The 16,094-nt window shown below is 48.9% G+C and overlaps 1 protein-coding gene across 6 annotated transcripts in view; it reads right to left on the bottom strand.

Annotated features, from left to right (window-relative positions):
* Positions 1-16,094, bottom strand: part of ACTR3B (actin related protein 3B) — a 71,848-nt gene that overhangs the window by 12,173 nt on the left and 43,581 nt on the right. For 4 of the 6 annotated variants that reach the window (XM_065939530.1, XM_065939531.1, XM_065939535.1 and 1 more), the window contains 5 exons: positions 12,613-12,708; positions 11,586-11,693; positions 7,934-8,077; positions 5,377-5,550; positions 3,877-3,969 (listed from right to left, as the gene is read on the bottom strand). In XM_065939530.1, the coding sequence (XP_065795602.1) occupies positions 3,877-3,969; positions 5,377-5,550; positions 7,934-8,077; positions 11,586-11,693; positions 12,613-12,708 (615 nt within the window). Of the gene's footprint in view, positions 1-3,876; positions 3,970-5,376; positions 5,551-7,933; positions 8,078-11,585; positions 11,694-12,612; positions 12,709-13,624; positions 13,702-16,094 lie in introns of all 6 variants that reach the window. The other 2 variants (XM_065939534.1, XM_065939532.1) reach the window with 2 other exon arrangements.

Raw genomic sequence — 16,094 nt, 5'->3', positions numbered from 1 at the left:
AGACGTCACGGTGGAAGGTTCTGTCCATAGCAAGCTCACGTCCATGCTCACGAGGAGGAGCTCACGATAGGAAGTGGGACCACGAGTACAAAGTGAATCTGAAGAACCAGGCTGCCCGCCCAAGAGCCTGTAACCCGGGGTGACAGCCTCCAGAGACAACGGGCAGAGCAGAGGCCAGTGGGGGCCACGGGTCTCAGGGATAGAGAAGCCTGAAAACCATAGTAACTCAAAATATACAAGCACCCCTATGTTCACAACATTATAACTGCCAAGATGTGGAAGCAATCTTAAGTGCCCATCAACAGATGAATGGATAAAGAAGATGTGGTACATATATACAATGAAATGTTACTCAGACATAAAATGAATGAAATAATGCCATTTGCAGCAACATGGATGGACCTGGAGGGCATTAGGCTAGAGGGATAAAGTAGAAAAAAATACTGTATGATATCACATATATGGAATATAAAAAACGAATGAACATACAAAAAAGAAGTAAGACACAGCTATAAAGAACAATCTGCTTCCCTGGTGGCTCAGCTGCTAAAGAATCCTCTTGCAATGCGGGAGACCTGGGTTCAATCTCTGGGTTGGGAAGATCCCCTGTGTTGAGGTCCTTTAATGGACCGGAACCTGGTGGTATAGAGTCAACGATAAGAAAGTAAAAGAGAGAAAGAGGCTGATATTCCCTGGTTTACGCAGAGGACCAATAAAACCCTTGACACAGGACTTGCATCGCTCACGAGGGCACCAGGTGCCCCCTCGAAGGGGTAAAGGCACAAAGTGCCTTCTCAAGAGGGTCTTAGAAGCCCGGGCAGGAAAGTGAGCATGACAGGTCTCCACGCTCCAGAGAGTCAGCCAGAGAGAGAGAGAGAGGAAAGAAAGAGAAACAAAAAAGACCCAGGGACCCAAGCTCTGATGGAGCACAGGTGCTTTAATGATTTTCTTATGAGTATATATAGGCTGTGGTACAAGAAACTTCTTTTGGGAATGATAGAGATCAGAAAACCAAACGTACAGCAACTGTTACCAAGGGAACAAGGGGTAATGTTAGTCACAAGGTCAGGACACAATCCACATCTCAAGAAAGGGGAGCGAGACTAAGGAGTTTTATTGTAAAGAGAATGTTTACTAAAGGAGACCCACGCCTGCCTCACACAATGACCTCAGTCCCTGGGAGCAGCGTGCTGCTCCGCTTGAAGAGGGACAGAGGACCCATGAGAGACAGACGTAGGAATCCTCCCGCCAAACACCCGGACACCCCTGGAGAAGAGAACAGCCACCCACTCCAGTATTCTGGCCTGGAAAAGTCCATGGAGTGAACAGTGCATGGGGTCCCAAAGAGTCGGACACAACTGAGCAACTTTCACTTTCCATGGAGAACAATCAGTGGTTGCCAGCAGGATCAGGGGGAAGAGGCCAGATACGAGTAGGGGATTGACAGATACAAGCTATTCTGCATAAAATAAACTACAAAGATATACTGTACAACTCGGGGAATATAGCCAGCATTTTATAATAACTACAAGTCCAAGACCAGTTTGCTCCATTTCACCTAGGTCCATCTAGTTCTGGGGCTGAGGGTCGTCCTCTATGAAATAAGGAGCTCAGGCTACCAGGCCATCTCTACTTCCTATAATACTACTGAAAGTGAACTCAGCTGTCTAATGAGAAAAATCTCACCCCATCATGAACCTTCGTAACCACTGGCACAAATTTCGTTTCCATTTCAATGAAATGGAGACTAAAGAGAGCACAACTGCTCCATGTTTTCACGGACAGACACAGCTAATGTCGGGTGAGATTTAAGAAGTAAAGCGAACAAAGCGTGAATTTTATTAAACTTTAATACTCTCTTCTGTCTCTAGTTTCCCTTTCTTGCACATTTTATTGGAGGAGAGATGTTTAATTAAGCACATGTAACAATAAAAATCAAATCCTACTGGCCTCCAAAGTCAAATTCCCTGAGGGTTCTCAGTCCCTTTGCCGAATCCCCAGGTTGAGAAATCTGTTGTGGGTCCTAGAACTTTCTTAACAGTGTGGGAATTTTTTTAGTATAATTGTTCTGCCTCCTGAGAAATCTGTATGCAGGTCAAGAAGCAACAGTTAAAACTAGACATAGAACAGTGGATTGGTTCCAACTTGGGAAAGGAGTACGTCAAGGCTGTATGTTGTTACCTACTTCTATGCAGAGCACATCATGCGAAACGCTGGGCTGGATGAAGCACAAGCTGGAATCAAGACTTCTGGGAGAAATATCAATAGCCTCAGATATGCAGATGACACCACCCTTATGGCAGAAAGCGAAGAGGAACTAAGGAGCCTCTTGATGAAAGTGAAAGAGGAGAGTGAAAAAGCTGGCTTAAAACTCAACATTCTAAAAAAGAAGACCATGGCATCTGGTTCCATCAATTCATGGCAAATAGATGGTGAAACAGTGGAAACAGAGACTTTATTTTCTTGGGCTCCAAGATCACTGCAGATGGTGACTACAGTGATGAAGCTGAAAGACACTTGCTCTTTTGAAGAAAAGCTATGACCAAGCTAGATGGCATATTTAAAAGCAGAGACGTTACTTTGTCGACAAAGGTCCGTCTAGTCAAAGCTATCGTTTTTCCAGTAGTCATGCATGGATGTGAGAGGTGGACCATAGAGAAAGCTGAGCACTGAAGTATTGATGCTTTTGAACTATGGTGTATCACTTATGACAACAGAGAATGAGATGGTTGGACTCAACGGAAATGAGTTTGAGCAAGCTCTGGGAGTGGGTGATGGACACGGAAGCCTGGCGTGCTGCAGTCCATGGGGTTGCAAATAGTCGGACATGACTGAGCGAGTGAACTGAACTATAAAAACCAAATTATAATTTGTTTTCACCCATAAAAAGTTGTCTACATAGGAAAATGTTCCTATAATAAAAATAATATTTGTTAACTATAAAATTTCAAATAATTTTAAAACACAAAAAGTAGAAAGTAAAATTTATCCATCTCCAAACCCCAAAGATATTTTATTTTCTTTGAGTTCGGCATGTATCATTCAAAACCTTTTCAAATATATATGTATGTATGTATATAACATACACAAACTACATTTTAAATTAAATCAAATAATAGTATATATAAGTTTTACGATTTGCCTTTTCACTTAACATATAGTATAACATCTCTTCATTTGAATTTACATTGATTCACCTCATTCTTTCTGAAGACTGCACAGGACTCACCCTCACTGCTGGGCCTGATGGTCCCCTCTAAGCTCAGCCCCCCAAGCTGAGGAGGTAAGACTCGGCAGAGGGCAACCACGGGTGAAGGAGGGCCAGCTGACCGCCACTTCCTGCTCTCAACATCCAGCTGTCAACAACATCTTTTATCCTGTAATTACACAGACTAGCCTTTTCTCATCTCAGGTTTCAAAGCTCCCTGGTCACACAGAATTTTGGAAACATTATTACATGGGTATTTTCCACCTGATGCTTCATTCAGGATCTGACTTCCTCCCGACAACAGCGCATGTGGTGCAAACCGTGAAGCAAGACCAGCGAATTCATGGAGAGCAGGCGGGGAAGGGCTGCTTTTATCTTTCGGTCACTATGCAGGGTTAAAATTGTCCAATTTAAAATACAGCTGGCCAGATAAGAATAAAGATACAGAAGACTTAAAGACTTCCGGTTAACTGAGCCCTATTTCCAAACATTTACATCACAGCACTCCAAGAAGAACATTTCACCAGTATGCTGACCTTTAACAGATCCTACAAGACCGGGGTGAGACAGGAACGTCTGCACACTGATGGTAAGAACCTGTTCTTCTAAGAATGTTGGGCCTTAGACTGTGGGATGAAACCCAGGCGCCTCACCCAGGCAGCTCATACCTTATACAGCGGACGGCGAACGTCGATGGGGCAGTTCTGTATGACTTCATCGACCACCTCCGAGATGGACTCCATGAAATCCGGGTTGGCAAACTGGATTTTGTACAAATATAAAAGAAACATTACATACTTCTCTCAGTAATTTTTTTTAAAGTGACTTTAATAAATATGGAATGTACTGTAACTTTTAAAGGCGTCAGGCTGGAATGACCATGTCAAATGTTAGTATGTCAAGCGAACCCAAGTGAGTGTGCATGGGGTGATGGTGACACGTCCCGGCGACATGTGTGGGCTCAGTGAGGGGAAAACATCACACGGGAGCCAAGAGCGCCCAGCCCTGCGTCAGGACACACCAGGAATCCTGCTGTCTGAGGCTGTAAATCACATGTGTGTGATGTTACGGAAGCACTGTGAGTACAGAACAAGTGTATCACTTACGAGTATTAATGTCATGTAAAAATTAGCCAGGATGCAAGAGAAAACACAGCCAATGAACGATCACACTGTAAACCTGAGCCAGAAACCTGGTGGGGGTGCAAGGTGGGACAGTTCAGGGGGGCGGCTTTTAAATGAAGCAATACGGTGACGGTCACGTCACTGAGTCAACAGCCTTCAGTTCAGTTCTGTAAGTCAAATAAGGTAAAGTGCAAAAGAATCTGATTTTAAAAATTTGAACTATGCTTTAAAAATGAAGGACACCTTTAACGGACTCAAGAAGGTAACATCCGGGTGCTCACTGGTCATGGCTGGCTTTATGTCTGTTTTAAATCTGTAATATCAAAGGGCACGAATGAGTGTTAGACTGTGGTGAGGCAACGCTGTCAGCCATTTCCCTGCACAAAAGGTCACACATACCCGGAAACAGGCAGCAGCGTGTAACCTACCTAGCAAAAGCAAACTGAATTAGAAAAATAAGCCAAAATGCAAACACAACCCATTTTATTTAAACCTTAAAATGTTGTCTCTTCATTACTTTATCTGTAAGAGTAATAAGTCTTTGTAACTACAGTTAACACGGTGAGGCCTGTACTTCCTAAAGCCCGTCTAACTGACGGAAAGGTGCTGCTCAGAGAGGAGCTCTGACTAACTTGCAGCAGGAAACACGGCAGGACCCGCCGTCCGGGTTCAGAACTGGAGGTGGGACGGGCCGTCACAAAGAATGGGAAGGTCACTGCCCTCCTGCGCCCACACTGATGGTCTGCCAGGATTAACTAGCTTTCCAGTCACTATGAGAGCAACTCCATTTCCATTATCTTCTACTGCTCTCAAAGCAGCTTCCTAATCACTCGTTAGCTGTTTTTTTAACAGAAAGCCGGGTCTAAAGAGGGCAACAGTCAAGCAGGTGATCACACAGGGTGCTGGTTAGCTGCCGGGCGTACAGCGGGCGCCCGGCGGGCCTCACGGGAAGGCGACCCGAGGACTGCTGCCCACGTGCACCAGGGGGCAGCATCGCTCCACCACACGCGGCGGACGTCACTCTCAAAAAGCCCGCAGCTTTACCTCTGGGTGAAAGAAAATCTCAGGGCCCAGGAACCTTTCATAGCCGACATCTATGACGAATTTCTTCTGGTTGATGGCGTTGATCCCCGTGTACTGTTTGATCCACTTCCGAGGATCCACATCGTACTTGGCGAACTCCTTGACTATGTCAGGGCAGATGTAGCAGTATTTCTCCTGCAGATACACACACACGGAAGTCACCAGGGTCTGCCTCTGACCGAGACCCAGTAACCTCAACCCTGGGCACCCCAAAACCAGTCCTGCCCGCTCATCACAACTCCAGTGCAGACACGGTCAAGCCTCACAGGCTTCTCATGACTTCGCTCTGGACTGTGAGTGAACCTGCTTGCCCTGCAGCTCGGCTATTAATCTCAGCCTTCCCCTGTCATGTTCTGCTGCTCATCAGCTGAAGCGCTGTCTGACGGCATGCACTAAGCATCCTGTCTCCACCTCCGGTCTCCTTATTCCTCGTGGCCCCACGCGGCGCCTGCCCGGGCACTCACGGCCGTCCACCAGGACCAGCAAACCTGCGCTGCAGCCCCACGCAGAACGCAGCCGACTCCAGCCCATGCCGGACACGGCTGACCACGGGTCGTGAACCTGCTGTGCAGTCTGACACGGCACGGCCACCAGCTCCACGACACAGACACGCAGGACTCACGACAAAACACACCCCCTCCACCCCCCGCCCTCTGGAGCACACACCCCAGCGGAGAGTCAGGAGCGTAAGCAACGGCCGTGACGAATAAGCAGATGACAGGGCACGGTGTAAGGTGCCAGGCACCACGGACAGAAGAGGCCGACAGGCAGGACGGAGCGGCCATGCACTGCGGCCTGAGAACCCGCTCCTGGTTTTCACCCCAGCACCAGCACCAGCCTGAGACGTGGCATCTCGTGATGCCCCCCTGGGGATCTCTAGTCCATCACCTGTCGTGAGAGCTGACCTCAGCAGAGCAGCAGGTGGCTCTTGGGTACCAGATCCTGAAATAAGCTTCCTGTGGGCAACGTGGGCTGCCAGGACCGTGAGTGCCAGGCCCACCAGCCTCAGGCCTGCAGAGACCACCCCTGTGGGGTGCAGGGGCTCCACCACCTTTCCAGGACGCCCCCGCCCTGGTCTCACGGAGTGAGGGGAGGACTAGCCGCAGGCCGGGCAGCTGGCTGAAGGGACAGGGGTCTCTCTCACCCCCCCACCTCAGAGCTGAGCCACATGCTGAGCGGCCTGAACACACCAGATCCAGGTTCGGAGTCAGCACCGGGCCCCAGAGAGCCCGCGACAAGGGAAAGGCTACCACGGGGACCTGGAAAGCAGCCCCTCGGTCACCACTCAGGGCTCCCCTCCCCCACGTCCACCCCGAGGGCCGGTCAGAAGGGGCGGGGAGGGGACAAAAAGAAAGGCAAGGAAGGGAGGGCAAATGGGGGAGGTTTTAGTCTAAAAGGACGCTCCCGTGACCTTCCCAGGGGGAGAGGGCAGATCTGGGGTTGGGCCGGGGCTGCAAGCTTGGCTCTGAGGCACCCCCTCCCTGGAAGCTCCCATCCTGGACACCCAGGGCAGCGGGGGCCCCTCCTCAGGAACCCCAGCCCCAGAACACCTGTGCTCACCGAGGGCAGGGAATCGAGGGAGTGCCCCAATCTCCCTTTCCTTCAAGCCCCTCACTGGGTGCTTAGTAGGGGGCAGGCAGGGGAGGCTAAAGCCCCTGAGGTTCAGGCGCTGTGTGCTCTATGAGAAGGGGGGACGCCCAAGGCCCCCTGTCACCCCCACATTTAAATGCTTCTCCTTAAACAAATGAAACCCTTGCTCTTCATCTACATAATAATCACCCTTGCGTTATGAAGACTCTCTTGCATTTTGGCTAAAGTGGAAAACAGTAATGTGTCCTGATCTTCAGTAATCTATCCTGATTTTCAACCTGAAAAGAAAGCTCCTTTAAAAAGGGTCTGTCAGCTGCTACATACAGAGAAACACAAAGACCAGACTGATGGGCCGGGTCAAGCGGGTACTTTTAGAAAGGACTGGTAAGACGTTTTTCTTCTCATCTTACTGATTTGATCTTAAAACCCTCTAACCTTTCCAGCATGGTCATTACAGTCTAGAAACGACAGGGGGCGGGGTGGGGGGTCTGAGCAATGACCCCATCCTGGAACAGCATTCCTCTGGGCTGTAATTCACAGGGCCCAGAACCACACTCTACAGGTGCTGGAAATGCATCTGAAAACTGGCTGACTTCACCAGACCCCTGATATCACTGCTCATGCTGCTCCCGAAGCTAGAGATGAACTTGGAGGGAGGGGAGGCAGATGCGCCCAGCTAACTGAAGTTCTAACTTAATTAGGCTCCTTGAAATGATGCTGGACTGGGTCCGGTGCTCAACCCCGGCCACCAAGCTGCTCTCATTAACAGCGGGAACCCCCGCAAGCATAAATGGATGGAGACCCACGTTCTCGGGGAGGGAGCAGGAAGGACAATGAAGCCGGGAGCGGGGAGGCAGTGGCAGCAAGGGAAGCCTCCAAACACCATTTCTCTCGCCCCCAGACTGGCCTGCCCCCCGGCTGTCTCTACCTTGATGGCTTTGGCGGTCTCCAGCGACTGCTCCGGGGGGATCCCCGCCTCCCGCTCCCGCAGCAGCTGCTGGATGAAATAGGTGATATCCCGCCCTGCGATGGGGATGTGCTTGATGCAGCTCCCAATCACGTAGCCTTCTGCCTGGGGAAGGAGAGGAGGGGAGGCCTGTAAGCGAGTCCAGGAGGCGCGGGCTCCCGGCGCCGAGTCAGCCCTGCCCCAGCCCCGCCCCGCCGGACACCACGGCGTTTCCTGCGGCCGCACTCTGCTGCGGAGGGCTGGCTCGGGCCTGGGAGCAAGCGCGGTTCCCTTAGCAGAACCTGACGTTCTCGTCAAGAATGTGAAGAGAAAATCCCGTAAAACAGTCATTTCCAGAAAGTACGGCTGCCTGTCAGAACAACAGATGAATCCTCCTTTTGTTCCTCTAACGAAAAGGAAAAGGTTTTATTCATAACTCTTACAGCAACTAGAAATGGACCTGTAGAGAAAAGTCAGCAAGCTGGTTAGCGGGCAGGACGCAGGTTCCAACAACCTGGACTCGGTCCGGTTCCACTGCTGTGGGCGGAGGGACCGTGGACGCTGGCAACACGTTTCAGCCGCGGCGCCTTCATCCGTTCTGTGGGGCAGATGGGGCTGACGGTGGTGGTACAGCCTTCATGGGCGAGTCCAGCACCCAGCCCTGTCCTGGGCAGGCAGTAAGCTCCCAGGAAGCGGTCCCCTCCGCCGTGCGGTGAGCGGCACTGCTCGGGGATGCCTGGTCAGCCCACCGGAGCGCTCTGCCGCGGGGCCACGCTGGAAGGGGCTGGGCCGTGCTCCGCCAAGGCCAGCAAGGAGCTGCAGCCCGGCGCCCCCGCCCACTGCCCCGCGGGCTCAGCCGCCACACAAGCCAGGCTGGGCACCTCCAGCTCGCTCCAGGGGCTGACGGTCAGCGAGGAGCCCGACCCCAGCCTCCTCGAGTAAAGGAGGGGCCCTCACAGTCTCCCATGAAGCCCTGTCTCCTGGGCCACGTGCCCGAGACAGAGCGGACAGAGGTGGCTCCATGTTACGGCGTGTCAGTCCTAAACTCTAAGCACAGACACCATCACCAGTTAGGTTGCAGGAACAAGTCCCTGCGTTATGCTTTTGGTTATATTATCTTTCTAAGCTCTGAAATACACCAACCCCAATAATTCCTCTTGGGGTTTCTTCTGATGTAACTCTGTCTAGCAGAGAAGCTGTGGCCTTTCCAAAAAGTCCAAGCCATTTATTAAATATTTTAAGATCGAGATAAAAAATATAAAACCAATTATTAAAATAATAAAAGATCAACATAAACACTCATAAGAATATGAGCTCTCTCTGACACAAACCACTCACAAATTTTTATATTCTGTGCCTTGCGTTAGTCACTGAGTCTTTGTAACCAGCCAGGCTCCTCTATCCACAGAATTCTCCAGGCAAGAATACTGGAGTGGGTTGCTACTCCCTTCTCCAGGGGATCTTCCTGACACAGGGATCAAACCCAGGTCTCCCACACTGCAGCGGATTCTTTACCATCTATGCTTTATATATATAACACCTTCTAAAATGAATTCAACCATTGTTCAATCAGCTTCATCACAGCATTAAATATATTAAAACACCCCACAAACCAACAACATGAAAATAAATGAGTGATGCTATACCCAGAGGATGGGCTATTATGTAGTGATGTTTTTTCACAGAATATTTAACCATACACTAGGGATAAACCAATATACAAAATATAAATTTAGGATTACACTGTACAATCAGAATACAATTTCAGACACAGAATACTCTAATTCCGCTTAAAATATGTACACATGTATTTAAGAGCTTAGAAAAGATATACAACCAAAAGCATAATGCAGTCCTCTGGTTGGATATTACAGGTCTTTTTATTTTCTTCTCTATTTTGTCCTGATTTTGTTCAACAAATCTCATTTTTATAATCAGGAAAATAATTGAACTAAGAAACAGATAAAAAGCTGAACAGCAGCTTTCCCTGTGGGCCTGAACACCACGCAGAATTTTTCTTTTCTTCTCCTCAACCAGATGCAAGAGGGAGGCAAAGCGCAGGGCGCCGCCCAGACCCAGGTCCGCCCTGTCTCTGAGGGCATGACCGCAGCGCGGAGGCCGGCCCTCAGCGGTACCTCGAGGGCCTCAAGAGCAGGGCGGGCTCAGGGCCCAGCGGAGGGCGCTCCGCCGGCACAGAGAAGGCTCTGCCCGTCTCTCTCATCCCTCGGGGCGGGCGGCACGCTGGCAGGGGGGCAGGCGACACGCTGGCAGGGGGGCGGGCGGGAGGAATGTGGCTTTATCCTCCTGACTGTGGACACAGGAACTTTCCCCTGCAGTGAACACTGGCCTTCCAGGAATTAAAGCCTCAGCATGTCAGTACATCACTCCTCAACTGCCTGAAATAAAATGGTGACTATTTTTTCAATTAAATGAATTGCTCTAAAAAACCACCACCACCCAGTTTGCATTTTTAAAAGGAGTTACACACACACACACCCCATATATGCAGAAAACCCACTTGCAGTGTCCACTGATAACTAGTAACAGGGTTGAACCTGAGTCTGGAGGAGGAAGGGGAGGAATCGGAGGGGGTCTGACTGTCCACGGTGGCCCCGGCAGGCAGCTTCGACTCATCTTTAAAAAAGCAAACTTCAAATAATTTGCTTCCCTGGTGGTTCAGCTGGTAAAGAACCACCTGCAATGCAGGAGACCTGGGTTCAATCCCTGGGTCGGCAAGATCCCCCTTGGAGAAGGGAACAGATACCCACTCCAGTATTCTGGCCTGGAGAATTCTATGGACTGTATAGTCAATGGGGTCACAGAGTTGGACACGACTAAGTGACTTTCACTTTCAAATAGTTAACTTAATCCACTGGATGGAAAGAAAAAACAGATACTGTCTCTTGAAGCCTGAATTAAGAAATCACTTCTCTAATACTCTGAAATCTAAAACCAAAAAATAACATTGCAGGGTATTCTGCAGGCCAAAACGAACAATCATCCCTTGAAAGTGAAAATCAGTCATGCCCATCTCTGCAACTCTATGGACTGTATTTCCTCTGTCCGTGGGATTCTGCAAGCAAAAATACTGGAGTGTGATGCCGTTCCATTCTCCAGGGAATCTTTCCAACCCAGGGATCAAACCTCGGTCTCCTGCATTGCAGGCAGGTTCTTTACCATCTGAACCACCAGGGAATCTCCCTTTCCTGGCTTTTAAATAAGCAGCAAGAAGTGATTCCTCTAAAGCAAGAGCTGGGTCAAGCTACCCCCTCTTGTCACAGAGCAAAGAGGTCATCCTGAGCTACTGATACCCAAACGGACAGCTCAGAACGTGAGCCAGGAAGACCCCCTGGTGATGTACCCCGGGATCACGCGGAGCCCAGGAGACCCCAAACCACTGCTGACACTCTGACTGCAGGAACCCCCCACTGCGGATCTCAAACCGCCAGCACCAGACACTGGGCGTCGTCTTCTTTCTCACAGTCCTGGGTTTAAAACTCCTGTTACCTTTGCTGAGCACAGCCATGTCTTCTAAAGTGGTGTCTTAACTCCAGAAGGGTGTTTTCCCTTCATCTCTTCCCTCACCTCAGATCGGGTGAGGCCCGCAGAGTGAAGCCCCGAATGTGCTGCTTACCACTGGGATGGCGTGGGTGACCCCGTCCCCGCTGTCGATGACGATCCCCGTTAACGTGCGTTCGCCCACCTGTCGCGATGTCCACGAGGCGGCCAGGGCCAGCACTGCCTGCACGGGAGACACAGAGGCCGTGAGCCTCGGGGAAACGCTTCCCAAGGACCCGAGGTTCTCAGGTCAGTCAAGCCTTCTCTTACTCAACAAGCCTGAGTAACTCCTTCCCTTCCCCACCCTCCATCTTCCCCCAAGAATTCAAACCCCAGTCCCATGGGGGACTAACATGCAAATTCTGTAGGCGTCACCTGAGGAGTCAAGCTTTCCGCAAAATAAACCAGAGTCTTGCAAAGAAAAGCTGGTGAGAACCACCAGAGGCCATGGCACGTGCTATCTCCCAGATTAATTTTCCATGTAACTCCTCCTCCTTTTTCTTAGAAGTGAAGAACCAGAGTATGCAGAAAATATTTTGGGAGACACTTCTCAAAAATTTATTCCCAAAAATGTCAGTCAGTTTCTTTATATAAGAGTGGCAGATAAACAACAACAACCAAAACCAACAAAAACCCCACATTACGAGCAATTAGCTTCTGCAAGCTCATGGAGCCCAAATCCCAAAGGGGGGCCCTCTAGAGGTCCTTGCTTTGTATTTCAGCAGATTCTAGAGCATCTTTTCCTTTTTATGATCAGAAGTGGAAGAAGCCAAAAAAGAACCACTGTCTCGAGCTTGTCACACAAAGAATACCTTAGATGCTAATGTATGTGAAAAGACAAAAGCTGGACAACTCCATACCGGCAATAAAAACACAGATCACAGAACATGTTCGTACAGCCTTTGAGTTCAAACCCAACACCGTGTGTGTGTTTGTATGTGTGTGTTTCAGTCTGTTGGTTTGTATTATGTGGGCGCGTGTGTGTGTGGAGGGTGCAGAAAAGGAAGAATGCGCAGCACGCTGACAACTGGGGCCTTCAGGACCACCTCCACTCCGAGACAGCCGCGGAAGCCTGAGAATCATAAAAACCTCTCTGCTCTTACCTGAACCGCAATGTAGAGTCCTGGGACATTGAACGATTCAAACATAATTTCTGCGAGATACTCTCGGTTTTCTGGTGTATTCAGTGGCGGTTCTGTCTGTAAGAAAACATTCACTGTATGTAGTGTTCACTGAAACTTCATGTCACTACAACAGAATCGCAAGAAAGTTACCCTAAAAGCATGATAACCATTTCCTAATTTCACAGGTAGGGCGCACCCAGGGAGCACGCTAAAGAAATCTGCACTTGAAGAAATGGTCTTACAGGTTGGCTTAGGAGCACACACACAGCAGAGCAAAGACCTCTCTAAACACTTCTGCTCTTACTAGCCACCCCCAAAACAAGAACCAGACACAGAAAAGGAAACCACCTTCGATAAGGCAGCACCCACACACCCTGAAGCTGAGGAGACCTGCGCGAGTTGCAAAGGGCAGTAACACCCCCCACCCCGCGACAAGAGAGGACACAAGAAGCGGGGCACCGCTGACTCCAGGTCGCAGGCCAGCCACGCGGGTCTCCAGAGAAGAGCCGAAGCAGGGCGCCCCCGCGTGGAACAAGCCCGTCTGAGCAGAGCAGAGCGGAGAAGCCCCCCGCCCCGAGCCCCAGCCGCCCTGACAGCACAGGCCACGAGGTCAGACAAGGCAGCTCTGCCATCGGCGGCGAGCAGAAAGACCCAGGCAGGAGCAGCTTCGCCCAGACCCGCTTCACCCGCGCCCGGCCCAAACTCACGCGCACAGCCGCCCAGAAGAACTCCCCTCATTCCAGGATGAGGAAGGAACTCAGAGAGACCAGCCAAAGGCCGTGTACAAACGCCGCAAGAGGAAGGGAGGGGGACAGAGAAGCAACAGGGAGAACGGACGAAAGACCAAAAGCATTTACCCAGGAAAAACTAAGCAGGTGAAAATCATGGTAGAGGCATTTCAGAAAATTCAAGTATCTGTTTTAAAATAACAACGACTATCAAAGAGGAGGAAGTAAACGGGATCACAGAAAGAGAAAAAGAATAAATAAACCTGCTTTCTGTCACTCAGCAGTGTGTTGTGAACACTTTTCCATGTCAATAAATACGGATATACATCATATATTTAAGCTGCAAAAAAAAACAAAGAAAAAATAAATAAATAAAAATTCTCTGATCCTTTAGGCAAAAAATTCCATGTTACCCTTTGTTATAGACGGAGCTGTGTCTCCCAGAATTCCTACGCTGAAGCCCCAACCCTCATGTGAACGCATCTGGAAACGAAGTCTCTAGGGAGGGAACAGGGCTACGTGAGGTCACGGGGGAGCCCTAATTCCACAGGATTAATGTCCTTGCAAGAGAAGGAGGACACAGCAGAGAGCTCTCGTTCGCGCCTGCACAGAGGGAAGACCATGGAGGACACAGAGAGGTCAGCAAGAAGACAGGCCTTGGCCGACACCAACCCTGATGGTGCCTTGACTTCCGACCTAACGCCTCCAGAACTCTGAGAGAACACGGTGGGGTTTCATCATGCTGAGTCTGAGCAGCCCCTTCATGGATCATAGACCTGTCACGGCGAAGGGGCTTGCATAACTCAATGAAGGGATGAGCCATGCCCTGCAGGGCGATCCAAGATGGATGGGTCACGGTGGAGAGTTCTGACAAAACGTGGTTCATTGGAAGAGAAAATGGCAACCTACTGCAGTATTCCTGCCAGGAGAACCTCATGAATAGTATGAAAAGGCAAAAAGATAGGGCATCAGAAGATGGACTCCCCCAGGTCAAAAGGTATCCAATGTGATACTGGGGAAGAGCAGAGAAATAGCTCCAGATACTCTGGCCACCTGATGAGAAGAGCCATCTCAGTGGAAAACACCCTGATGCTGGGAAAGATTGAGGGCAGGAGGAGAAGGGGACGACAGAGGATGAGGTGATTGGATGGTCTATGGACATGAGTTTAAGCAAACTCCAGGAGATAGTGTAGGACAGGGAAGCCTGGTGAGCTGCAGCCCATGGGGTCACAAAGAGTCAGACCCGACTTAGCGACTGAACAACAGCAAATGTTCCAGCACACCAAAACACCCTTAAAGCCGGCGAAGCACAGCCAGTCTCGGCCATCGGCACAGACTCGTGGGCACCACTGGGCCACTTACAGGCCCTCAGGGCAGGAAGGCGTGGCCACACTGCCAGCCAATGGTGTTGCAAAAACAAATCTTCCCTGGTGGCTCAGCTGGTAAAGAATCTGCCTGCAATGCTGGATCCCTGGGGTGGGAAGATTCCCTGGAGAAGGGAAAGGTTCCAGTATTCTGGCCTGAAGAATTCCATGGACTGTATGGTCCATGGGGTCACAAAGAGTCGGACACCACTGAGCAACTTTCACTTTGAAACATATAAGAACCTGGGAGAATCTCATTCCTATGAAGCTTTCCTGAATTAACTATTAGGAGATAAGCTTTAGCCAAACAATAAAAATGCAGAAAGTACAGCCAATGACTCACAGTGAGCAATTAATCCATTTAAGATGTAGAAATAAAATAAATAAATAAATAAAATTAAATAAAGAAAGAAAGAAAGAAAAAAGAAAAAAGAAAGAAAAAAAGATGTAGAAATAAAGATTTTTCTCTTCTGAGAATTACAGCTATGGAACAGAATGTAAACACTGTAAATTAAAACAGCAGAACCACTATTGAGTTGAGAGGTATACATGGGAAGGAGGAAAGACTACAAAGACACTGATACCCTTGTATCACGGAATCAAAAAATAACTGTTTTACTGATAGAGTATCACATACATTAGTACACATAACGTTATAGATGTAAATATTAGAATGTTTACTGGAATTGCTACTCAGTCGTGTCTAACTCCTTGTAACCTCATGAACTACAGCCAGGCTCCTCCATCTGTGGAATTCTCCAGGCAGGAATACTGGAGTGGGGTGCTGTTCCCTTCTCCAGGGGATCTTCCTGACCCAGATATCAAACCCTGGTCTCCTGTATTGCAGGCAGTTCTTTACCCTCTGAGCCACGGGGGAAGCCCAGTGTTTAGTAACAATCAGCCCAAAACAGGTGACAGAGGAAAGGAAGAGGAGGTAAGAAAATGTGGAAATGTAACAACCTAGTCACCCTACAAATACAAGTAAATATGCAAGAGTATAGCTACATTAAAAAAAGTTTTAAATACTGAGTCTTGGGACAAAAAAGGGGGAATACCAGAAAAGTCCAAATCTGGATTGTGGATGAGTTAGCAGCATCACATCAGTGTTGATTTTCTAGTTTTGATAATTACACTACGGTTATGAAAGATGTTAACAGAGGGAGCTGGAGGAAGAGAATATGGAAGTAATCCGTAAAGATTTTTTAAAAACTTTCTGGTCTAACAAAATATTTATTTTTTGAAGTCTTTCAAAATGTTTTAAACTGTACAAATGAAAGTAACTAAAACAATTTTTTAAAATTATTGAATTATCGGGAAGAACTCACCCAATGGAAATCAGAGAGAAAAATCAAACCTGAGTTTTCAAACA

This window comes from Muntiacus reevesi, chromosome 6 (genome assembly GCF_963930625.1).
Source record: "Muntiacus reevesi chromosome 6, mMunRee1.1, whole genome shotgun sequence".
Taxonomy (NCBI): domain Eukaryota; kingdom Metazoa; phylum Chordata; class Mammalia; order Artiodactyla; family Cervidae; genus Muntiacus; species Muntiacus reevesi.
The sequence above is the reverse complement of the archived record's forward strand: the minus strand, read 5'-3'. Positions and strand labels throughout refer to the sequence as shown.